At 33.6% G+C, this 24,599-nt stretch overlaps 4 protein-coding genes across 4 annotated transcripts; all 4 read right to left on the bottom strand.

Annotated features, from left to right (window-relative positions):
• Nucleotides 1–889: 889 nt before the first annotated feature.
• Nucleotides 890–4,398, bottom strand: LOC101203340. The gene is made up of 4 exons (XM_004147978.3): nucleotides 4,049–4,398; nucleotides 3,361–3,511; nucleotides 1,567–1,637; nucleotides 890–1,478 (listed from the first exon to the last, which is right to left on the bottom strand). The coding sequence occupies exons 1-4, from the start codon at nucleotides 4,271–4,273 to the stop codon at nucleotides 1,257–1,259; spliced, it is 669 nt and encodes a 222-aa protein (XP_004148026.1). The 5' UTR covers nucleotides 4,274–4,398; the 3' UTR covers nucleotides 890–1,256.
• A 422-nt stretch (nucleotides 4,399–4,820) lies between these two features.
• LOC101203100 lies at nucleotides 4,821–11,614 on the bottom strand. Its single transcript, XM_004147977.3, has 3 exons — nucleotides 11,234–11,614; nucleotides 10,188–10,787; nucleotides 4,821–5,858 (listed from the first exon to the last, which is right to left on the bottom strand). Exons 2-3 carry the CDS (start codon nucleotides 10,770–10,772, stop codon nucleotides 5,007–5,009), a joined length of 1,437 nt encoding a protein of 478 aa, XP_004148025.3. The 5' UTR covers nucleotides 10,773–10,787; nucleotides 11,234–11,614; the 3' UTR covers nucleotides 4,821–5,006.
• A 2,474-nt stretch (nucleotides 11,615–14,088) lies between these two features.
• On the bottom strand, nucleotides 14,089–16,328 carry LOC101202861 (red chlorophyll catabolite reductase). Its single transcript, XM_011651036.2, has 2 exons — nucleotides 15,775–16,328; nucleotides 14,089–14,896 (listed from the first exon to the last, which is right to left on the bottom strand). The coding sequence occupies exons 1-2, from the start codon at nucleotides 16,102–16,104 to the stop codon at nucleotides 14,282–14,284; spliced, it is 945 nt and encodes a 314-aa protein (XP_011649338.1). The 5' UTR covers nucleotides 16,105–16,328; the 3' UTR covers nucleotides 14,089–14,281.
• A 147-nt stretch (nucleotides 16,329–16,475) lies between these two features.
• On the bottom strand, nucleotides 16,476–18,583 carry LOC101223133 (red chlorophyll catabolite reductase). The gene is made up of 2 exons (XM_004147975.3): nucleotides 18,168–18,583; nucleotides 16,476–17,227 (listed from the first exon to the last, which is right to left on the bottom strand). Exons 1-2 carry the CDS (start codon nucleotides 18,516–18,518, stop codon nucleotides 16,610–16,612), a joined length of 969 nt encoding a protein of 322 aa, XP_004148023.1. The 5' UTR covers nucleotides 18,519–18,583; the 3' UTR covers nucleotides 16,476–16,609.
• Nucleotides 18,584–24,599: the final 6,016 nt, after the last annotated feature.

Raw genomic sequence — 24,599 nt, 5'->3', positions numbered from 1 at the left:
TTTTGCCTCTTCAATTCAATATGTTTTCACAATTTCCAAATCCAACCAAACATAAATATACTTAATTGGACTTCAACAATTAAATAAATTTCAATCATTTATACTTCATTTTCGTAATTATCATACTTTTATTTTTTAAATTGTTTTTTTAGATCCTATAACATAATTAAAAATGCATGTGAAATTTGTATAGGTTGATTTAACTTTTCGATAAATTCTAAATTTTCTTTTTAAGAATTTCTTCATCCTCTCTCATGTTCAATGTTATTGTGTTCTTATTCTTTTTTTCATTATCAAATATTCTACCAAAATCGTTTAGATTAAACTAAGTACAATATCATTTTTGCACATGTGTGACCATTTAATCAAAGTATTTTTGCTATTTTACATTGGGGGCATGTGAGCTTTTTTATTTTTCATATTTGTTCTATATGTGTAAATATTTTCGCATTTTGTTCTATTTTTTTAAAAGAAACCACTTTAAAAAGTTCGTGTTTTTTTAAATATTAGTTAAAAATTCAATCATTATAATTAAAAACAAATTATTCTAAAAATGAAAACGAACATAGACTTAGTTTTTTAAAACAAAAATAAATAACAAAGTAGTTATCAGACTAACACTTTAATTTTTTAAAATTTGATTCTACTTAGTGCATGAGATGTTAAAATATTAGTTCATGACATATTAGAAATGGAAGAACATAATCAAATGGGAAAGGAAGAAATGAGAAGAAAATCTTTAGCCTTCTTGTGAGAAAATGGGGGGTTCCACCAATAGTTAAATATTTGTTAGGTAAATCCTATGCAATTCTTAAAAGCTTCTCATGTGACCAATAGTTAAATATAACCCACAAATTTAACATTTTCATTGTAAAAGTTGATTTTGATATATTTCTTTAACTAGTTCTATTATACTAATGATTTTCAAGTAGGCATAAAAAAAGTAAACTCATATTACAATTATGCTAACATGGGAGAGGGAAAAAGAAACCCCAAATAAATCAAAATTCTTCTACCTCCTACATAACCTTTTCTCCAGCCCAGAGCTAATGATAAATGACAAAGAATATCATAAAGAGTTTCCTGGGCAAGAAAACAACAATCTTCATTCTCCACAATAGCATGGTGAATTGTTGATGAAATTTTCGATTTGACGGTCCAGTTTTTCTTGTCTTCTTTCATTGACGGTAAGAAGTTCCAGCAGCAACATAAATACTAAAAGAAAGATTTCTAATTGCTATCTAAATCCTATACTATCATTGTTGAGATTGTAACTTCATTTCCCTAGCAATTGATGGTAACCATTTCTCTCCTCTTACCTTTTTCAGTTTTGCTACCCTATCTTCCTCTCTTTTGGCTGCTGCTTTCACTGCTGCTTCTTTAGCTTCAAGCCGAGCAATTGACTTCTCACACACACGTTTCGAAGCAGTTATTATGTCTTCTCCTTCAACAGCCACGGATCGGAGCTGCTGCTTGAACTTTATGGTGAAAGGAAAAGAAAACAGTAGTGTTAAGAAAACGTGGATGAATGATAAACAAGAGAATTTGGATCAAAGTGATGGCAACCTTCTTTGATTTCTCGTTGATTTCTTTCCCTGGTAGAATTTTAGGTCTCTTTGTGGGGCGTGGAAGCTCATCTGAAGGCATTATACATATAACAAACAGAGAACTTCATTTGGAATCCATAATATCAGAAATGAATAACATTTAACATCGTCAGAGATATACGCTTGTATACTTGATGTTCTAATTAGAATAGAGCAAATATAACACCATTCACAAGGTCATTACGAATACGAGATTTCCCTACTAAAGATGTGACAACCTTTTCAATAGAGCAGATGCATATGGCGTGTGCCTATCTGTTGCAAACGCCTATTTTTATTTTTTCTTTATGTTGTTCCATGTTTCTTGATAGGTCGTCATCAGTTTTTTTTCTTTTTCTTTTTCCCATTTAAAAGAACATATTTTGTTCAAATGCAAAAAGGTTGGTATGCCATCGACTCAAAGAACAAAGCGTAATTACAGAACGGACGGCAATTGGCTTAAGAAAAAGCAAGGTTTAAATTGAAACAACCTCTTTGGGAAACCAGAGCAAACTAAAGAACCAGAAAGTAAGACCCCCAATCAATTTGCACTTTAAGATTTCCTGAAAGACAAAATAATAAAGCAATCATTGCTAAACTGCAACACCCAGAGATCGAGAAAGAATCGCCCACATCTAAAGACTACAAATCTCAACAATAGAAGAGTCTTTGGCGGGAACTAAAAGAGAAGATACTAGTGCTATGTTAGATACCTAGATTTAGATAGGGCTAAGAGTAGTTAGTTATATAATGCAGTTAGATGGTTATCAATAAAATAGAAACACTGTATCAGTGTTCTATCATGCTATTACTGCATTAGACTCTGTTTCATATGACTCGTTGGGTTCACTTTGGAATAGATGCAGTTTCTTAACAGAATCTTCACTTCATCCCCCTTTAGAACAAAAGGTAATATCGTCAAAATTTCCATCACCCTTGATAGAAATCTATATCCCTATTTGTGAGGTTTCCTACCTCCTCATACCATACCCAAATAAATAATCTCTAGTTAGAACCTAAATATATGGAAAGATAAATGATAACCAAATACAAGATAAACCACGAGTTTGAAGTATTTACATCCTCTCTATCTTGAGATCTCTCAAGCCCTAAATACCTCGCCAAAATGTTGCTTATCCGCCTTCCCCTTCCCTCTATTTATAGTTAAATTCTTGTCAGTTATCTTACGCACAAATCATTATTGATCAAGAACAACCTCGCACTAAGGAAATTACAGTGATTTCCCAACCTATTTTAAATGGTTCAGTTTTCTCTCTTTCCTCTCGACAAATTACTCTAGAAACAAGCTACCTTCTACTTCTAAATTCACCTTGTCCTCGAGATGAAACATAGGGAATTGATACTTGAAATCATTGTGTTCTCCCAGGTGGCCTCATGTTCAGGCAATCCCTTTCAGCTAATGATGACTTCCCAAGCACCTGTCGAAGAACTTTTGCAATTGCAATATTCATACACCTCCATTGGTTTCACCATCCATTCAAACAAATCTGACAGATAATAGGCATCTGATTCCACATCGTAATGCTGTCCCAAACTCCTAAGGCACGTTTAAGTTGGGAAACATGAAACACAGGATGAATAGATGTACATTTTGGGAAGTTGTAACTTGTTTTCAAAGATTCACTTCTAATAGTTCATATTTGTTTAAGCTTTAAGATATCCAGTATCAGGAGTCATTAAGTATAAGCATCTAAGTATCACTAAGTCTGTCTTCTGGCTTCTTCAAATAAGAAAACGTAGTTAAAGTACTTACCCACGTGATCAAACACAACCCCCACTGGAGCATTTTTAAACAAACGAATTCCACCTTCGCTGGATTTGGAATCATCATCACAAGGAACAGAATTGGAATGTTCCACCAACTCTAGAGTAGTTTCCAAAATATTATCCAATAGTTTTTGTGCCTGCAAGTCAAGGAGCCCATCAGTCAGATATTGAAAGAAATGACAATGTAGACACTTTCTTAATGCAGGCAAAAGGAGGAGAAAGGGTAGAAGACAATAAGTAACATCCATATTTACACCAAAAGAATGCTTCGTAGTAAAGACAAATACTTGTTAGAAGTGTTGTGTTTCTATGATTAACGGAGTGTCTTGCCAGAAATCTTTCCAAGTGGATGAGACATATCTAGTTCCGGGCATAAAGTTATCGTGTCAAATGTTTTAGCCAATATAATTGAGTGTTCGTAAATTTATGAAACTCCACATAGCTCCCAGCCTTCACGGCAAGACAAAAAACATAGTAATCACAAATAAACAAACCCATTATTCTAGCTTCGATAAAGAATTGAAAATCTAAATAACATTACATCTCAATCATTTCCTATTCCAAGAGCTTCAACTCAAAAGAGCCGCAAAATGTAATTCAAAGTAAGTAAAAAAAAAAAGCAAAACAATACAAAGACGATTGATGGTCGGAAAAGGAAAGGTGATGGTACCGACCTTGATTTGATATTGCTTGGGCGGCTGAGCACAAAGATTAAACTCAAAACCATTATCAGAGCTTGAAGTTGTGGCTATGGAAGTAGCAGGAACACCATTAGTTAAGGACGAGATAAACACAGAGGAGATAGCAACAGAATCAATGGCAGATCTCCACTGGGCGTCGCCGTCTTCCTCTCCGCTGCTGCTGTCGCCACCGTGTTGGTGGCTCCTCCGATCACCCATTCCTTTGCCTAAATCGGGTTATTGGGCTTTGCTTTGTAAAAACCCCATAAACGGATGATAAAACCGCTCATTAGAGAATATGGCTATTAAATTTGATAGTCGAGGGAAAGTGTAAATGACTAAAATAAATCATTTACAATACAAAATCAATATTTTAATTTGTTCTTCCAAAAGAAATATTTTGCTCATTTTTTATTTATTTATATTAAAATGTCTATCAATGTTTATTTATGTTGCAAATATTTTATTTTTATAAATATTTTGTCAAATTAGCATGACTAAATATGTGTTTGATGGATGAACTATATAGTTTTGAGTTAATTATAATATAATTAAACAAAATAAGGATGACATTTTCGTGAAAGTTATGAAAATGAGTTATCAATCATACTTGTTTGAATATGGTAATTTTTATAGGAAAGATCTCATAGAGTGAATGTAATTTGAAGAGGAAATCGCTTAATTTCGCAAAAGGCAAAATTTAGGAATCAAGATGAGTTTTAAACTTTATTAAAATGAGAGTCTGAGAGATTAGGGAAAAGAGAAGGGTAAAACTGAAGACTGCTATCATAAATTATTAGTTAAACAAAAAAATAAACGTATAAATTCTCTCAAGAGTAATATTCTTTTGCCTATAAAATATGTAGTGAAGATTATTAGCGACACCCAAAGAATAAAACAAAGACCTTTATTATATGGTACATTGAGGGGGAGATTTCGAGAACAATTTGTATCATTTCAATGAATTCCAGCCTTGAGGAAGCCTCCACTTCCTATGCCAATATATAGACACTCTTGACCACAAAGGGAACCCAAAATTGTAGTCAAGGGGTTCATCCACAAGTCCTCCAACCATCAATGGCAACCAAACGTACCTCGAGTCTCTAAGATCTGCAGGGTTCCAACGGTCCGCCATGAAAATAAACAAGTTGGGATATGAAGGTAAGGGAAGAACAAATGTGCTTTGAGAAAAGAATGTAGCCAATCGAAACATTTTGTTCCCTCCTATACACGGGTTTCCCATTGTCTCCCATGGACCCATTATTGACTCAGCTGCGTGTGTTAGTGCCTCATTGGGTGCCCATCCCGTGCACCCTGATGTGACCATATAGTAAGTTCCCTGGTGTTTGAACAAAGCTGGTGCTTCTCGGTGTTGGCCGATGAGAACCCTTCTCGCTACATTGGTCACGTCGAGATAATCTTTTGAGAGAGATCCTACATGAAGCTCACTATTGTCTTCGGAGGAGTAAATGAGATAGGCTGTACCATCGTCATCTTTGAAGATTGTCATGTCTCTACTATCAAATCCATGGGGTTTTTTGCTGTAGAGATAATCGAATGGACCGGTGGGGTAATCACTGATGGCAACACCAACAGAAGCCTTGGTATAGTTTACATCATCAATATGCATCCACATTACATATTTTCCAGTCCTTGAATTGTAGATTACTTTCGGCCTCTCGAGTACATTTGATTTATGAAGATCATGGGTCTCATCTGTTTCTTCCGCTGTCAAAACAATGCCTTCATTTTTCCAGGTCCACAAGTCTTTGGAGGAGTAGCAACCGACTCCTATAATGTCAACCTAATCATAAGAACGACAAAATGTAAGTGTAGTTGCTAAGGCTAACTTGTTGCATGTGTTGAGAATACATTAGTCAAGTGAAAAAGAGAAGGCAACATAAGTTAATAGTGAAATATTAAAACAGTGAACCTGAATCACATGATGAGCAGAAGACGAAATGTGATCAATTTACAGCTAGTAGCACAGGAATAAAAGATATCAGATCGTAAAAGAAGTCACAACCAAACAATTGTTGGTTTTAAGAATCATTAGATAAATATTACATCCTATGAACTGCCTAGTATTAACTATCAAGCGTTGTAGCATAGAGAGTTAGCCTTAAAATCAGAGGGATGGAGGAGGAGGGACTCTATCTGGTTGAAAAGAATTGATGGAGCAATTAGGGTTGGAGGATTCTTTGACAGCATACCTAATCTTGCACTTTAACAGGCTGAACGTAGAATGATGTGATGGGATTGAAGATTTAGACCACGTAACATGTTTTAGATAGAAATAACTGCTTTAACTAAGGAGGAAAAAAAAAAAGAAAAAAAAAGAAAGAATACAAGGACATACAAAAAAGTCAAGCCCACAAAAACCCACTAAAGAAAGGGTTTTCAACCAAGTAAAATGTTGTCTGGGTCATAATTTACAAAAAGCCTTTGATATTGAAGCCCAAAGAGATACATGAAAGTTCACGGTCCTCACCAGAGACCAAACTTCACCAGGGTACCTCTCCACACCTCAAGACACTGTTCCTCTCCCCAAAGAGAATCATTATTTATAGGTATCAAAATATTTTTGCTCCATTACTCCTTTTCTTACCTACAAATATAGGCTACCACTGTAGATTATACGAAAGATTTCTTATTCTTGCTACTAGTAAAGGCTACCACTGTAGGCCTACGCATTTCATCTCCTGTGAGGTTTCTTCTTATGCCAAAGTTTCAAGTGTTAGTTGATTAACTCCAGCAGTCTTAGATAGACGATGATTTTTGGTTGAATAAAGAATTGAAAGGCCTTTGTAAAATTGCCCAACCAACGTAGAAAAATCAGTTTCCGCTGCTGACGTTATTCTGGATATAAGGTTTTGGTACTTGAGATTTTGAGAATATCCAAGGGCCCTTTGATGCGTGTAGAGAGAAAGAACTCGGTTCATGCCATAATGGGAAGTGCCAAGCTCAAGCTTAGCCACAAATCTCAATAAGCATTGTCTAATATTTAAGATATTTTCCTATCATCAACTGTCTTTGACTTAGCGTAGCACATCCACTTGTTTCCCACTACGCTCTTTTAATTTCCTCTCTTCCATCCCTAACATTCTTTTCAATTCTGGTCCTCTTTCTCTACTACACTGTCTCCAACCATTATGTTTTTATGTAAACCAGCACCAGCAAAAGCGTACCTTTAACCACTAACAATATATATTTTTTAAAAAGAAAATGCTCCATTGAATAAATGAAACGAAACTGATTCTCAGAGAAACAAACTCTGCAAACAAGAGAACTAAACAGAAGACAGAAAGATCCACTACAGAGAACCGAAAAGAACAGAAAATATTGAGTGTACAAAACAAAAAGAAAATGGCAAAGAGGAAGACCAAAAGACCAAACTCACTACAGAAAGCTGCACTTTGAAAAATGGACCTGTAAATTGGACCAAAGCCATCTCAAGAAATTTATCACCAAGCAAGGACCACCAAACCCAAACCTCAATATCAAAAGAGCAAGCAAACCTCAACAAGGAATGTCTAGGAATTCAATGAAGTATTTTCATGTAACTTGAGATGCAAACCTCAATAAGAGAAACTAAGGCGTTGGTGAAGAAATAGAAAAATGAGTCTCTTTGTCACTTTCTTGAAATAATGATAGTAAACTGACCCGTATCATCGATACTACTCAAGCTAGCAACCCTTAGAGAAACATGTAATCATCAACACTGCTCAAGCTCACATCATAAGTTCCATAAGAATTTTCAACATGATGAGAAAGAGAAGCAGAAGTAAAACGGTCCTTTGAAGAATGAAATACTCCTTTAGTGAAAACACCATCAAAATCTACTCCATAAAGTACTTGTCAACAGTAATCCCAGAAGATGGCTCTTGTTCTCATGAGAGATGGAGCCAAATAACTAAAAACCTTTTCTTCGACACAATTTGTGATTTCAGTTCAGAGAATTATCCTCATTGATTGGAGGAAACTAGAGAGTGATGTTTTTTTCTTCGAGTATAGCATTGGAGATGAGTGGCAATAGAACAAATTTTCATCTCTTAAATGCTAAGGGGATTAGAAGACTCAAAGCACCCTAAGGGAATCACCATAACGCATCTCATTAATAGACTCAGTGAGCATCCCTGAGATACCATTTGAAGCATGCAAAACTCTGGTGGATGAGATGAACTAATAAATCATCAAGAGGTGACGAACAAGTATGGAGATGAGACCTTTCATATTCAATTAGTGAGCAAACTCTGGTGGATGAACTAATAAATCATCAAGTACGTAGATGAGACCTTCATATTCAATACCTGCTATTTCACCTTTTTATCTTCTATTAAATGCCAAATAAAGTTCATCATTAACATGAATGATAGAATATATATGAGAGTCCAAATTTCTTTCTCTTTTCATACTTCTGCAGTCCGTACGGACACAACACAACAGTGAAAAATGTCTCACATTTCTTTCTGAAGAAGAATACTTAACACCACCAAGAGCCCTTGGGTTGAACCATTAGTCAGAAGGACTCTAAAGAAGAATACTTACCTTTAAAACCAGACTATTATTTACCTTCCAACGCCCCTAATGGAGGGAAGGCGTCACACATCTCCAAAGAACTTTCCCCTTGCCGACAGCTGCCAAGTATCCTACCATTGGGCACTTCCATAAGCCAATCATAAATTTAATTAAGGAAGCCAGCAATCCACCCCGAACACATTGAAGAAAAACTGCCACCATTTAGCCACAGAAGGACAATGCAAGAACATGTGATAATGGGATTCCTCCTCAAGCAAAGGTGACACGTAGAAGGAGAGATCATCCTATTTTGGAAGTTGAAACTTCCTTTGAAGCTTCTTGTGGGTATTCAAACTTCTATAGAGCAATGACCATGAAAGAACTTTCAGCTTTTTTGGAATCTTGAATTTCCAAATTAGGCTCACCATATGGTAGTTCAGTCTTGTCACCCCATTGGTTAGAACCAAAAGTTAGTATGGTGTTTCTCTAATCACGAAGGACTTCTTGTCCTAATCTGCAAGGGTTTCAAAAAAAAGAAAAGTGTTGAGCAGTTGAGTTAGTGCCATGTTGGCCTTGTTTTTGGTTAATTCAGCTTAAAGAAATCAAATACAATTTTAAAAGGGATAGTCTAGGGACTAGGAATTTAGACCTATGCTAATTTGGAACTTTTTCATGTTCTGCGGAAAGTCTCAGTTCAGCTATATTTAAGCTTTCCCAAAGCCAAGCAAATTAGGAAAAGAGGGAATATCAACTGACTCTTTAGCTTCACATTTAACAATGAAAATCCTGTTTTATCTAAATTCCATTTCTTAAGCTCCCATCCCAAATCAGCATACTCTCAATCGGCTCCAAAAGAGAAAGATAACAAAGTGTACCCACTTCCTCCCCCTTAAATTTCTTCTCAATGCTATCCTCCCAAGACAATGAAGTAATAGGATTCATACGTTGGATGCTTCCAAGTATCACATACCATCTAAAAAACTAACAAGATTCATAAGTTGGACGCGAACCTTATCAAGAGTGAAATAAGGTAAGAACTGATGAACTAGAAGCAAATTAGCATAAAACGGTCACCAGAGCTGATAATTCATGTTTAAGAAGATAAAAGACATAAAGTCATTAAAACCACCATGGAGCAATAAATGACTTCTTTTTAATGATAAGAAATGGAGAGGCTCATTCAAAGAGCCAAAGACAAACAAAAAACCTAGGGGACAAAGTGATAAACCATCCTTTGTCTTAAAAGAAGATTGCAGAAAAACCTTCCAATCTAAACTAAAATGACCGAGTCTGTGGAGTAATTACTAAAAAACCTATGCTAAGAACTCCAAGTAGAAGCAGTAAGCTATACAAAATAACAAAAGAAAGAAAAAAATACTTCTTATCTGAAAAGGCAAAAATGATCAACATTGGAAATTCCCATATATATAATAGAGAAGACACTATCGCCAGTAATGGAAAAAGGGAATAAAAGACTGAAGTACTGATCAAAGTTTGTTGCTTCCACACAAATTCATAGAGATGCAAGTCAACTGTCTATGCAATAGGAATTCTTTTTACCTAAGGAAGCATTAGACTAGTATTATAGAAAATGAAGGTAAAGTGTAGCTTTTACCCGTGCAGCTCCCTTTTTGTGAGCATGGTAGGTGGGACCATCTTTATACTCTCCATACCAATAGTATGTTTCAGATCTTTCATCAAATAACACTCCACCTCCATGAGCTTGAATAGGATTCCCTTCAGTATCAAGCCAAACTCTCCCTGGATAATAGAACATACTATCATTTCCCGTGATCATCGGATCAATGGAAGCTTTTTTATCAGGAAAGAATTTGTGCCTAAGCTGTGAATCTTCATCAAGAAATTCATCAATCAGTGTGGTTGTTTTCTTTGGTCTTCGCTTTGTTGCACGTGGAGATCTCTTACGGGGAGGGGGAATTTGAATGTTTTCTTCTTCCACCTCTTCAAGTTCAGGAAAGTGAAGGTGATGACTTGTTCGAAGATGAATACCCTGACCTATCTCATCCGCAGGACTTATAGCAGAATATAAGTTCAGCAGAAGAATACACCCCATAAGACTCCCAATTACCACAGATATCAAACATCTGCTTCCCGCATCACAACGTAAAGCAGTTGATTTCCTGTATCTGTTCCTCATCTTCATTCTCTCGTCCTTTTTATCTCCAAGATAATTCAGCATTTAAGAAAATGAAACCTATGAGAGTCAACAAAATTCTAACAAACATAAGTCACACGAGTTCTACTATCGTATAGAGACGACCAAAACCCACAATTAACCTTGAAAGCTCATCAACCATTGCAGTTAAATAAAAACTACACCAAATAAACATGATAGACACAAATATGGAAATCTTGACAGAACATAAAATAAGCAAATACCCATTTCGGAAAAAGGGATAAACAAACGATGTATGACGAGGAAAGTAAAACATCGATGTGTAGATTACAAACCCAACAACCATTAGACGCCAGATTATATCCAATTAGCAATTAAAAATTGAGCATTGATGAACCACAACTCAGAAACCAAACCCCATCAAACACAACATACATTCAACAACAAAGATGAAGAGAAAGAGTAGAAAGATCAAGACAATTGAAGAAACATATAACGAACCAGTAACAGAAAAAAAAACAAACCTGAAAACCCACAAACTAAAAACGAGTAAAAGTTCGAAGACATAGGATTCCGATCGTAAAATGAGTCCCAGGCCCCGGCAAGCAGAAATTGGACCCAAATCCTTGCGTTTCTTCTTCTTTGAAGAGGTACCAAAAACGGAGTCGGATTAAGAAATTGAGTTAGAGAATGAAGAATTGGAAGAAGAAGAAGGAGTTGGGAAGTTGGATTTGAATTTGGTAAGAATGTGGATGGATTTGGATAGTGACTTCGACTTATGAACAAAGATCTTGTGAGTGTGTTGCAGTCATTTTTAAGAAATGTCTTAACATTTCTCCATAATACACCAAAAATTCCACTACTCTTCTTACGCCTATGACCTAGCTTTTCTTCTCTTCTTTTTCTTTTTCCTCTTTTTGAAATTACACATATTCCCACTTTTGGGAAATTTAAGTTTGTAGTCCTCAAATTTACGAGTTTTAAGAACTTACCTAAAACCGTTTATAAGAATTGATTCATTTACTCCTTTCATTCGTAAATTGTACGTTTTTTTATTATTGCAAATTTGACAAAACTAACACTTTTTTAGTTTTATATTTTAAAAGTAAAACAATTTTAGAAGATTCGGTAATTTTATTTTTCTCAAGGTCAATCTTGATCGAGATAGACTCGAGATTCTTCTCAAATTTTAAAAAACTCTTTGAAGAAAATTTCTTGGTATCTCTCGGCCGAGTGCGTCATCGAGATAGAGCCTTTTTTTTTATTAAAATTTGAAGATAAAGATAAAGAAATCAAACATAATAACAAGAGACTTTGGATATACGAAGCATTATGTAATATGATCTCGGACTAAAGTTGTCCCAAGATGCCTCGAGCTAAAGAACATAAGCATTATGTTATATGGTTTTTGGTTAAAATTGCTCTGAGAGGTCCCCAAGTTTTCATTAATCCATTTTTAGTTTTCTTAGGTAATATTGTATGACTTCTTTGTCTTTATTTTCAAATTAAAAAAAAATTGATGATGCACAGTGAAATTTTCTTTAAACAGTTTTTAAAAATTTGAAAAGAATCTCGAATCTAAAAAACAAAATTACAATTTTTTAAAATTGTGCTAAATTCAAAATATAAAACCAAAAATGTTTTATTTCTCAAAATCTCCCCTTTAAATTCTAGTTTTAAAAAACAGATATAAGATTATTTAAAATTTTTATATGATATTTAAAATTAAAAAATATTTTTTAATATAATATGAATTTTAGAATTTATTTTAGTTAAAGATGTCATATAATATTTTTTTAAAAAAATAAAGTTGTTTTAGTGATCGTTTAAATAGGTGTGTAAATGGATTGAGTTGGGTTGTCAATTGTTTTTTTTTTTTTCTTTTTTCTATGTATATTATTTATTAACTTAAAATAATTAAATTTATTCATGACATATTTTAATTACTAAAATTTCAGAAAATTCAAATATTAAATATCAAAATTTAACGTATCTATTACAGGCTTAAAAAAAAACTTTATAATAATATGTATAAGTTGTAATATATATTTTAATAATATTAAAAGTTCGAGTTAGGTTGGGTTAATCTAGATCTTTAAAAATGCAACCCGAACTCAACCCTATTCGAAAAAACATAAAAGAAATTCAATCCAACCTTACCCAACTCTTACTCGGGTTATTTGAATACCCCTACATTTAAACCTATTTTAAAACATTCCGAAACTAAAAATGCACATTTAGAAACTACATAAACTAAATTAGTCTATTCTTATAAATTTATAGACTAAAAGAGTAGATTTTTAAAATTTTAGAGACTATATAGGTAATTTTTGCTCTACTTTTCAATAAAATTAAAATATTTGTCTATGTAGAACAACATTTGAATGTTTACTCCTATATTTGGCAAGATGACCAAATGTTTACCATAGACTTTCTATATTTTACAAAGATAGGCGTTACATTTAATTATTTAATGTTTGCTATTTGTATTTATTAGTAAGAAGGTTTCATTTGAGTGCATTGAATATAACCCTAGTTACTAGAAGTATTGTTTTCGTGAAAATATTTATTGTCTTTAATGAGATTGAATAGTAAATATGTTTTCCATTTCTTTTTAATAATTTAGTTGAAATAAATTATAAAAAAGAAATAGAGTCATTAGACAAACTATCACTTTATTAAGTCGTTGACATATGATTTCTATGTCCACAAAGTCTAATTGTTCGTGAATGAGGTACACTATTTTCTCTTTTAACTCTAAAAATTAAGTGGGTGAAAATAGTAACAACTAACCATGTATGTACATGAGACATAAGTCTACTAACAACTAACAAAATCTGGTACACGGAACTTGTTATCACTTTGGATTGTATGCGGATGCAATGAGTTATCAAGTTTCATCATGGTTTTGATAAGTGATAACCCATTAGATTTTAATAAATTTAAAAGATTGTTATAGCAAAACATAATTTATAAATATTTATTTTTAAACTACGAAATCGATTTGAACGAGAGTAAAGTTGTTTTAAGAGAAATGATCGTTAGAAAGAGTTTCGTAATATTTAATAATTTTAGAAAATAGACTTTGATTTCTTGAAATTAGTAAGATTCGTAATATTTAATAATTTTAGAAAATAGACTTTGATTTCTTGAAATTAGTAAGATTTTAGTTTTACAATGTTTAGAATTTGTTACATATTATATTTATATATAAATTATAAAATTAGTTGCAGTTATCTAATGTTACACAATAAAATACAATATTAAAAAAAGTAATAAACAATTCTTGAGTCTAACAACACAACACATGCCTACAACTATAAGATTCAAACTTGTTCTCTTAATCAATAGGATATGTCTTAGTTAAGCTATATTCAAATTGACAGATAAAAATTATTCTATTGAGCACTTTTCATCGTATATAAATGGGTATCCAAAAAAGTCTATATAGATCAAGTTAATCCAACCATATCAAACGATGGAGAGAGAGATCTAAATTCTTCCATTGCAATTGACAAGTGAGAGATTTAAATCTCAACAATACTCTACACATTTACAAAAGCAAAACACTCTCATGCTTCATCAAAGACTTGTTGAATAGCAGCCACTACTCTATCAGCTACTTCCTGTCCAAACAATCTTGGCAAACTAGAACCCAAATCTATGTCAATAGTTTTCTTCTTAATTAACCCATCTCTTTTCTCAATTTCAACTCTTTCCATCATTCCAACCTCTCTCTCCTTGCAAGCACATTCGTCTACCCATACTCGAACCATGTCTCTCGCAATGGGACCAACGTGGTTCTTTATAATCTCCTCCATGCGTTCAGGTCCACCTGATTCTGTATCGACACGAGAAATTATGGAAGTTGGAGAAACCAAGGAGCGAAAGAAAAGCGAGGACATGATGTACGGTCGAGCCTCAGGGAGTTCTTCAATGGTTTTACGATAAGTGTCTAATCTTGTGTCTTCGTAGAACGATTGGAGGTAGTCAGGATTGAGGACGAGATCCTTTCGAGGAGGAAGATCGAGAATGAGAATGAGGGAGGTTGGAGAGCTTTGGATAAATTCTATGAGGAAATTTGGAGCATCAGTTGAAGGTCTCAAGTAGGCAGAAAGGCTTGCTATGTTTAGTGATGCTCCTGTTGGTAATTGACTGTGCAACCAACTTGCCAATATGAAATTGATCTAAGACAGAAAGTTTAGAAATTTTAATTTTGTAGCATTACAAGAATGGATCCAATCATAAACAAAATTAGAAATTTTTGTTCAATTGGAATTTGTGGGGCATTAGCAAACTTTCAGTAAAAAAGCCCTACTCCCTTGAATTCCAAATGTGATAACAAAATAGATTCAATAATTTCTAAACAAAGAAGATTGAATTCTTTCAACCTCATATCTATTTTGTCACGTAGTCTCGTTAGATTAATAAGAGATAAATGTTCCTCAATCAATTTCAAGTTTGTATCTAACAAATACGTCAACGTTAGATTCAAAATATTACAATTTTATCATTGAAATTTGAGTTTTATAATTTTAATTTGGCAGTTAGTTTTCAAATTTTATAATTTTAACTAAAATTTATAATTTTAACTACATAGAAAAACAAAAGAATATGGTTAATCAAGTTTTATTACTAAAATCGAAAAAATTCAATCGACCCATGAAGCTAAGTCAGTGCATAGTTTTGGTCAGTTGGTTGTGTGTGCCATGTTTAACGATGAGGTTGTGTGTTCTACATTTAAAGGATTCAAGTGGCTCGGTTGATATATTGGCCGGTTCGATTGTGGTTCGGTTAGTGAAAAATCTAGTTAAAAGGGTAAATCATGAAATAGTACTTAATTAATTTGTAATTAAACCTTAATTAATTACGTAGATACAAAAACTAGAAGGAAAAATGTATTTTTCTTCGTAATTTAATTAATTTGCAATTAAACCTCAACTTTATTCATCAAAATTTCCCACACCATCGTCAAGAAAATTCGAACCAAAAACCTCCGAAAATGGAAACTCGAAAGCAGAATCAGACTCACAAAATCTTTCAAGAAAGGGATAGAAAGGAATACCGAAGAGTCCGGCGAGCCAGATCTGATGAGAAGAGCGCCTTCCGAATTCCCGCTCTGATTCTGGTAATACTCAACATCAGGAGGAAGTGTACAAGGAAGAAGACGATCCTCGAACCGATCTTCGATAGCGTTGATGAGATCGCCCATCAGAGCTCTTTGAGAACTCGATAGATGCGGAAAATCCTTTAGCTTCGAGGACGACCCCTCCGCCATGTGCGACGCCGTGCTCCTTATTACCCTTGCCGGTTTCGTTGCTCTGAAACTAGATTGTGCCGGTACCAACGGTGGAAGACTAAAAGGTTTTGCGGATGCATAAACCATCAACGCCATTGGTAGTGAGTTTCTTCATCTCTCTTTGTACGAACGGTAAATGCTTTGTTAAACCCACTGGACAAAAACTTGGATTAGATTATGGGTAGAGAAAATATCTGCATATGGCCCACTGGACAGGGAAACGAGTGCAAGCGATGGAAATTACCAAAATATACTATTGCACAAGCGTTAAAGAATCGCAGCCTCACTGTTCTTCGTCTCGCTTCTTTCTCTCATCGACAAATCGGTACCATCGCCACTATCCTTATTTCTTTTAGGTAGCTTCTTGATTTGAAATTTTATGTATATTTTATTTCATGTTATGTAAGTTGAGTTTTCTATATATTGCTTTGTAAATTCTTCGATTATTTGTGATATTATTGATCAAATTATGTCAATATGAACTCATCATATATAATCTATTGTAACTAAGAAGTTTTGTACTGATAGTGTGTACTAGATACTCGTGCTGAAAAGATGGTGTCAAAACAAAGTAGGTACATAACTTGAAGATAATCAAACATTAAGCAGTTTTGAAAGCACTTCTAATAACTTGAAGAACTCTATTTGCAACTTCTTCTCCAAATTGCAAAGGCATGGTTTTGCTCAAATCCATCTCAATCGCCTTCTTCTTTATCATAAGATCTCTCTTCTCCATCAAACTCCTTTCATCTTCTTCAAGCTCTCTTCCTCCATTATTCAAGCACAACTCCATCCATATCCTCATTACCTCCTTCGAGATTGGACCGATCTCCTCCTGAATAATCTCTTCCACTCGCTTGGACTCGCTCTCCTGGCACTTCACACCCACCAGAATTCCCGTAGACGAAACGACTTTACGAAAGTAGAGCGACGACGAGAAGTAAGGGCTTACTTCTGGCAAGGCGGCAAGTCGTTGTCGAAGCTTCTCGAGCCCAGTGTCCTCGTAGTAGGTGGTAAGGTAGTCGGGGCGGAGGATGATATCGGTTCGAGGAAGCAAGTCAAGAAAGAAGATGAGAAAGGTAGGGCTACATTGAACCAACTCGAATTGAAAATGAGGAATGTCATTTGAGGGTTTCAAGTAGCCAGCAATGTTGGTTATGTTGAATGCACCACCTTGTGGCTGCTTCAAGTGCAACCAACTTGCTATCATAAAATCAATCTGAAAAAAATGAAATAATCAAATGAAACTTCAATAACCAAATTCTAAACTTTATATGAGTTGTTTTCAAGTTGAATAAAAGAGTTGATCATATTGTAAACTTACATAAGAAAGAAAAAGAACACAACTCATAAATTTTGAATCCTCTACTCTACTGTTGTAATTTTTTTCTTACACTCTAAAAATGGAATAACGAAATGGAAACTCACCCAATTAAAAATTGTCTAATGGTGCATATATCATTAATTTTTTTTTATTTTTTTTTACTTAGGTGAACCTAATTTAAAATGATCTTAACATTTATATTTCTCCATATCAAAATTCATAAAAAAAAAAAAAAACATTCATGATGCCATTTTGACTATTGGCAAAGACACCAATTGGGCAAGCATAACAAAGTTTGCTTTTCCGATTCCATACTCAAGGTGGTGTTTGAACCAATGAATTAGAAAAAAAAAGACTCTGTAATCCCCTAAACTCCAACTTCTTAGACCATACAGAGACTACATGACTACTTTCTCATACTCCTATTTCTAGAGTCCTTAAGCAAGGCACATACACTAAAGTTCATAACTTAATTACTACTACTTGTATACTTATGTACCTAGTAGCAACAACACACAAGAAGTTAATAGAGCATAAAATTATATTTTCAGCAGTGAACCCACAAACTTTCGGAATCAAACGAAGTGCCAAAGTGATGGTGTCGATCCAGGATTGGAAGTTAAAGTTCATAACTATGTGGACCAAAACAATAATAATTTTTGGATTACATGTTTAATTTTAAAAATGAGTTATTTTGAAAACAAAAATTGAAGTATATGTAAGTTAAACAAAAATGAGTTTTTTGAATGGCAAAAAAAAAGAAGGTGGAAATTGGGAAAAGTAAAAACCAACTAGTTTTGCCAATTTCCGAAGGTATAGAGAGAAATGAGTTTACGGGAGAAGATGGAAGAGCAGAACGAATGAGAAGAGTGCCCTGTGAAGTGCCGTTTTGATTCTCATAATACTCCACATCTGTCGGAACCGTCGATGGAAGAAGATGATCTCCTAACCCATTCTCAACGGTTTCGATTAGATCCACCATCAGATCTCTATGCGAAGCCGTCAGATGTGGAAACTCCATCAGCTTCGACACAGGCGCCACCTGCCCACCACTATCCATCTTCTCTGATGACTGAAACGCCGCCTTAAGTACTGGTTGGCTACTTCTTTTTGCTTGGAAACGCAGCGGCGAGTGAGGAACAAAACAAGAAGCAGATGAAATGAGGTTCACAGCTAATAAACCCATTTTGGATTATCTCCTAAGCTGTCATTTTTGCCAATTCCACCTTTTTATTGGGAAATTGCAAAAAAAATGAGATTATTTGGATGGGTACAGAGAGTTTTGAGATGATTTTTTTTTTTTTTCAAAAGAAAGACTTTTATGATAAATAAGTTGTGAAAAGTCTATATTATCCTTTAATTAAAAAAAAACCCTAAAATTTAACTCTATGTCATTTTCTCCTTTTTCCTTCTCCCTCACTTTAACTTCTACTAAGGCAAAGTTCAGTCCGACTTTAACTCTTCTCCTTTTTCAGTTGCCGTCGCGTCTTTTTACTGTCGCCGACTATTCAGGCCTCCCACCGACTATTCAGGCCTTCGTGGTGGTTAGTATGCAGCGTGCAAGATTCTCCATCAAAGATGCGGTGAGAAATGCGTATTGGCAGCCTATTTTCTCCCCTCTGAGCCTCTCACGTTCACCATTTCTCACCGTATCTTCAACTCTAGCAGTTTAAACTCAACGCTAGCAGTTTAAGTAATTGAAGTTATCTCTGGCTAGAACGAAGTTAGTACTGAAATTGATCAATCAAAATCCTTATAATCTATGAAGAACTCACAATTCTATTTTGATTGATTAATTTTGCTGGATAAAAATTTGGAGCTATTATATTCTAGCATCATGAAAATTAGTAGAATAAAATGAAAACACTCCAACTGTTTTTAGAGTTAGAATGTAGCACTTTTAAAGAGGTTGGAGTGAAATGTAGCACTTCTTAAGAACGTTTTAGGTGGTTGAGATTTAAAAAGTGTTATTCAAGCAAATTTTGGATGCTTTTGGTAAGCATAGTGACATGAACTTCTTGTTCCAAAATGTAGTAAGGTAGCTAGCTCAAAATTTTTAAAACATGCATTGAGTTGGATCAAAGTTTATTTGTTTTACTCTACACATTTTTTGTTTTGTAGTATGCTCAAATAATGTACTAAGCTTCTCACGCCTCAATCTCCATCAAAGGTTCGTCGGCGAGTAGTAACTTAACATGATCCCAAGAAAATGGGGTGATTGGTGGCTGCAAAAGAGTCATGGTGGGTCATTACAATGATCACAATACCAATATACCAATAGACACAACCTGTTAGATTTGATATACACTATTAGGATTTTTGTTTGTGGTCACATTTTGTTTATATGATGAAATTGTATTAACTTCATTTTGTGCATATGTTCATTTGTGTATCAAGTTTTAGTTTGTTGAATATTTATATATTAGTTGTATAAAATAAGTTGGAAACTATTAATTATGTCTAGTTGTGATAATGCAAATTTCAAGTTAAAAGTTTTTTTTGAAGTTAATTATAGGTTGCGTATGAGGGGTCCCAATGACCTAGATTTTGATATTTTTATTTTAGCATACAATTATGTTTTTGGCGTTTTTTAGAATTTTATGTATTAATTTTTTTTTAATCTTCCAACATAAGAACATGTGCGAGATAGGTACGAGATAAAACATGAGGGCTTAATAAACTTACTACACATGCATAGAATCATCCTAAATGACTTAGGAGAGGTAGTAATTTGATTTTGAAACTAATAGTGAAAGTTTGAAATGTGCGAGATAGATGCAAGATGCGTGCGAAATAAAACATGAGAGCCTAATAAACTTACTACATACGCATAGAATCATTCTAAATGGCTTAGAAGGGTTAACAATTTGATGGCTTATGAGGGTTAACAATTTGATTTTGAAAGTAATAGTGAAAGTTTGAAATGTGCAAGATGCTGTGACATAAAATATAATTGCCTAATAAACTTACTAAACATGCCTAGAATCACTCTAAATGACTAAATAATTTTTAGTTTTTCTTTTATATTTTCAATGGTATAAAATTAAGGCACATTATTCCACTATATCCTTGTGATTTCTTTTTTTTTCTTCAACAAGTGTTTCTATGATAGTACTCAGGAATGATCATTATGCAGAACCATCAACTAAAAACTTGCTAAAACATGTTTAAATCACTATAAAAATTTAATTTTGCAAGTTGCGAGAAAGGTGCAAGATGCGAGATGTTTGCGAGATGCATGCGAGATGTGTGCGAGATAAAATATAAGGGCTTAATAAACATGCAGAAAGTTACTTTAAATAACTTATAAGGGGCAACAATTTAATTGTGAAACTCATAGTGAAAGTTTGAAACGTGCGAGATAATTGTGAGATGTGTGCGAGATAAAACATAAGGGCTTAATAAACATGCACAAAATCACTCTAAATAACTTAGACGGGGTAGCAATTTGATTGTGAAACTCATAGTGAAAGTTTGAAACATGCGAGATAGTTGCAAGATGCGTGCAAGATAAAACATAAAGGCTTAATAGGCTTGATAAACTTAATAAACATGCACAAAATCATAAAATGACGATGATGAAACCGTTTCATGAAGAATTAGTCAATAATAATGATGATGATGAAATTATGGTATAATGTAAAATTCGTACCAAGAACATCAATAACAAGGTTCGTTCTACACAACATTGGCCAATTGAGTGTCAGTGAGATAAGTGCGAGATGCATGTGAGATAAAGCACAAGTTCAATAAGAGGCTTACTAAATCAAATTGTTTGCACTCCTAAACATATATTGTAACACCTTTACTAAAATGATTAACAGTAGGAGGAAAACCTACAATTCTTATGTTTAGGTTTAGGAACAAAACTCATTGAATCATTTTTTTCAAATTCTCACTAACAAATGAATCCTAAATAAACTAGTTTGACATAGGACAAATTAATATGGGGAGCTGCTTGGTTAAATAAGGGAACAAAGACTGCATCTTATTGGAACTACATCACTAAAAATATCAACAAAGTAGAGAACAACAATGTTGCTTTTGATTATAATAATGTAATTAACTCTAAAAATGATAATGTCTTTCAACATTGTTTTACTGGTAGCTTTACTGAGTTTGGATGGGATACCAAATATGCTGGAATTAATGTCCTAAACTCCCAGGTATGTGTATATATATGTAGCATGCACAAATATAATGGATTATTAACCAAATTATCTATTATTACAGTTTGTGGTGAGTGGAAATGGTTTTTCGTCCAATATGTTTATTAATTATATGCTCAATTCTTCCTAAATCCCCCTCTCTATCAGCTTCTTACTCACCAACTAATTAAATTCTCTTTCTAATCATATGTGTGTGCGCCGGTAGGACATATACATTTCTTCTCTATAGGTATGTTACTTCCAATCATGAACTTCTTACCCACCCGAAGGAATGCATTTCTTCTCACAGTAATACAAATAATTTTTATAAATCAAGTGTAAACCAATCATGAGAAAATAAAACAAACATCATAACAAATTTCTTACATTCCTTTAGTACATAATATTGTGGACATATGCATCAATTTGTTTGCTGAAAAATCTCAATGGCATCAAAGAGATGGGTCATACACATTTAATGGTATATCTAAAATGTGTCCAACAAAAATTCCATATCTCAACAGACAACTTAAACAACAATGATCTATAAATAAAAAATAAAAACTCAGATTTTATTACTCACTTGACTTCAAAGAGGATGAATACGACATGAAAACGGAGAGGAGTAGTGGAGAAGAAATGGAGAGGTTTGGTGAAAACGAAATTGAAATCGAAAAAGGAGTAGAGAAGCGTTCACTAGAGTTGAAGTCGAAACTAAAAACAGAGAGTCGTGGAGAAGAAATGAATCGATGAGGTGTTCCCGGAGGCACTGAAGTTGAAGTTGAAGTGTAGAAGTGGGAGAGTTCAGAAGAAAAGAAAATGGGGGAAATTTTAAATAAGGGTATTTTGGATATTTCACTTCAAATTTATCCTAAAACTCTACTTTTCCAAAATCAATCTTAAAACTCATTTACTCGTCTCTTTTTAGCCTATTTTTGACAATTTTCCTTTTATCTTTTGTTTTGTTTTTGTTAAGAAACCAACGGCTGCCAGTGACACCTAAAGTTTTCTTTTCTCTCACGTAAATTCTTTTCATGCTTTCTTTTTACAATGTTAGGAACTTGATCTTGGCCAAGGATGAGGTAGAGGCCAAGCCTCGAAATTTGACGAAAAAGACATGCCAATTGTACATGTGCCCTTACCCATTTAGCTTAAGAGGTAACCTAGCTTATCTGGGATGACTATGAAACTCAGATCCTAATCCTAGTTGGACTAAGATAAAACTCACATAAAATACCCTACAATTACATCGTTATGATCACTTCATATGAGATATCTAAGAAGTACTTTTAACTTCTTTATTTTGTAGTTCACATCTCTGACTTTAATTAGCATCAAAGCACATTTTTCTTTGTTTTGCAGGTTGACCTACCGTATGCGTATGTATCAACATTATATTTAACATCTATCAACACTATTAATTTCAAATGTATCAACAATATATCTAATACCAATCATTCAATCAACCCTTAATCAACAATAATATCACACATTTTAAATTTTGGACCTTTCATTATTTTAGTTTTTTTTTTTATTTCAAAAGTATAGTAATTAAAAGTGTATTGAAAGAGAAATTCTACTTGTACGTTTGCTTAGAAGAAATTTTGTTGCATTTAGTTTTTGACTTTCTTAATTTTGGGATTTGAGCCAAACTCCCTTTGGTTTTGCTAAGTTTTGCAAAACCTAAAACCTAAAAATGGTAAAATATATACTAAATTGTAAACATTCTTGTTGTGTTATTGTTGCAACTATCTCATCTAGTTTCTTCCATTTTAAGCTACAACATTTTACTATAAATTATGATATATCATTCATTTGAAAGCACACACAAATACAAATCTTCCAGGTCATATAATACTAACCAATAGATATTTGATATGGTGAAGTCCTCAACAAAGTTAGCTCTCTTGCTCTTAATGTTCTTCATTATCTCAGGTATCTAAATCTATTTCAATTGTTTATAGAAAATATCTTTTTTTTCTTTTCGCAATTATTGTTCTCTTATTGTATGACAATTAACAATTGAAATATTCCAGAAACATTCGTGGCAGATGCCAGAAATGTCGTCAACATTCCATGCAATAGTCGTATTGATTGTTCTGATCCATGGGACTGTGATTGTAAGCTCAACCTATGTTTTTGTCATCCACATGGATTGGAAAAGAAATTTCTTCACAATGCCCTTCCTGAACATTTGAGAGAAGAAAAGACAACGTCGCTCCTTAAAACATAAATGAGAAATTAACATATATGTATTCTCCCCTCCCAATCTAATATCTACATATATAGCTCATATATGGAAAGAAATGTACTTTTACTACAATACACATAAGTAATATATATATGACTGTATTTCTCTGCAAGAACAATAATATATGACAGCATAAACAATCATATATCTATATAGATACTCTAACGTTAAATGAATCTCTAATGTTAAATAAATCTTCTATTGATCCAAAGGTTGTGTATTGTTATTAGATGACTTCAAGAAATATATATAATTACACTGTATCTTAACATTAATCTTTCTCGACATCGAAGTACTTCATCCTAGAATGAAAAGGCATTCATGATGTCATTTTGACTATTGGCGAATACACCAGTTGGGCAAGAATATCAAAGTTTGCCTTTTCGATCACATACTCAAAAGGGTGTTTGAACCAGTGGATAAGAAAGAGAAAAAAAAGACTATGTAGACCCGTAAACCAACAGTAAATCGATGTACTTTTGTTGGAAAAGCTTATCACTACTACTATTGTAGGAGCAATTGAGAAATTAAAAGAAACATAACAATTTAGGTACGTAGAACACTCTAAAATTAAACTATAGAAAAATTAAACCACAACCCACTGAAAATAAGATCATTATGTTAGAAACTTTTATAACCACATGAAATAATTCTCTCCTTAATTTTAATTACAAGAACACTCTCCTAATTTTTTTTATAATACTCACAACCAAACTCCACTTTTAAACTAGATACTACCAAAAGAGAATTTAACAAGAGTTACTAGGAATCTCTTAACTTAAAAGTGTTTACAACTAAGACGATTTGAAACTAATTAAAGTTATAGATGCTTTCTTTTTACAATGTTAAGGAACTTGTCATGGGTGAT

Source organism: Cucumis sativus, chromosome 2 (assembly GCF_000004075.3).
Source record: "Cucumis sativus cultivar 9930 chromosome 2, Cucumber_9930_V3, whole genome shotgun sequence".
Lineage (NCBI taxonomy): Eukaryota > Viridiplantae > Streptophyta > Magnoliopsida > Cucurbitales > Cucurbitaceae > Cucumis > Cucumis sativus.
Note: the sequence above shows the minus strand (reverse complement) of the source record. Positions and strands in the feature narration are given on the sequence as shown.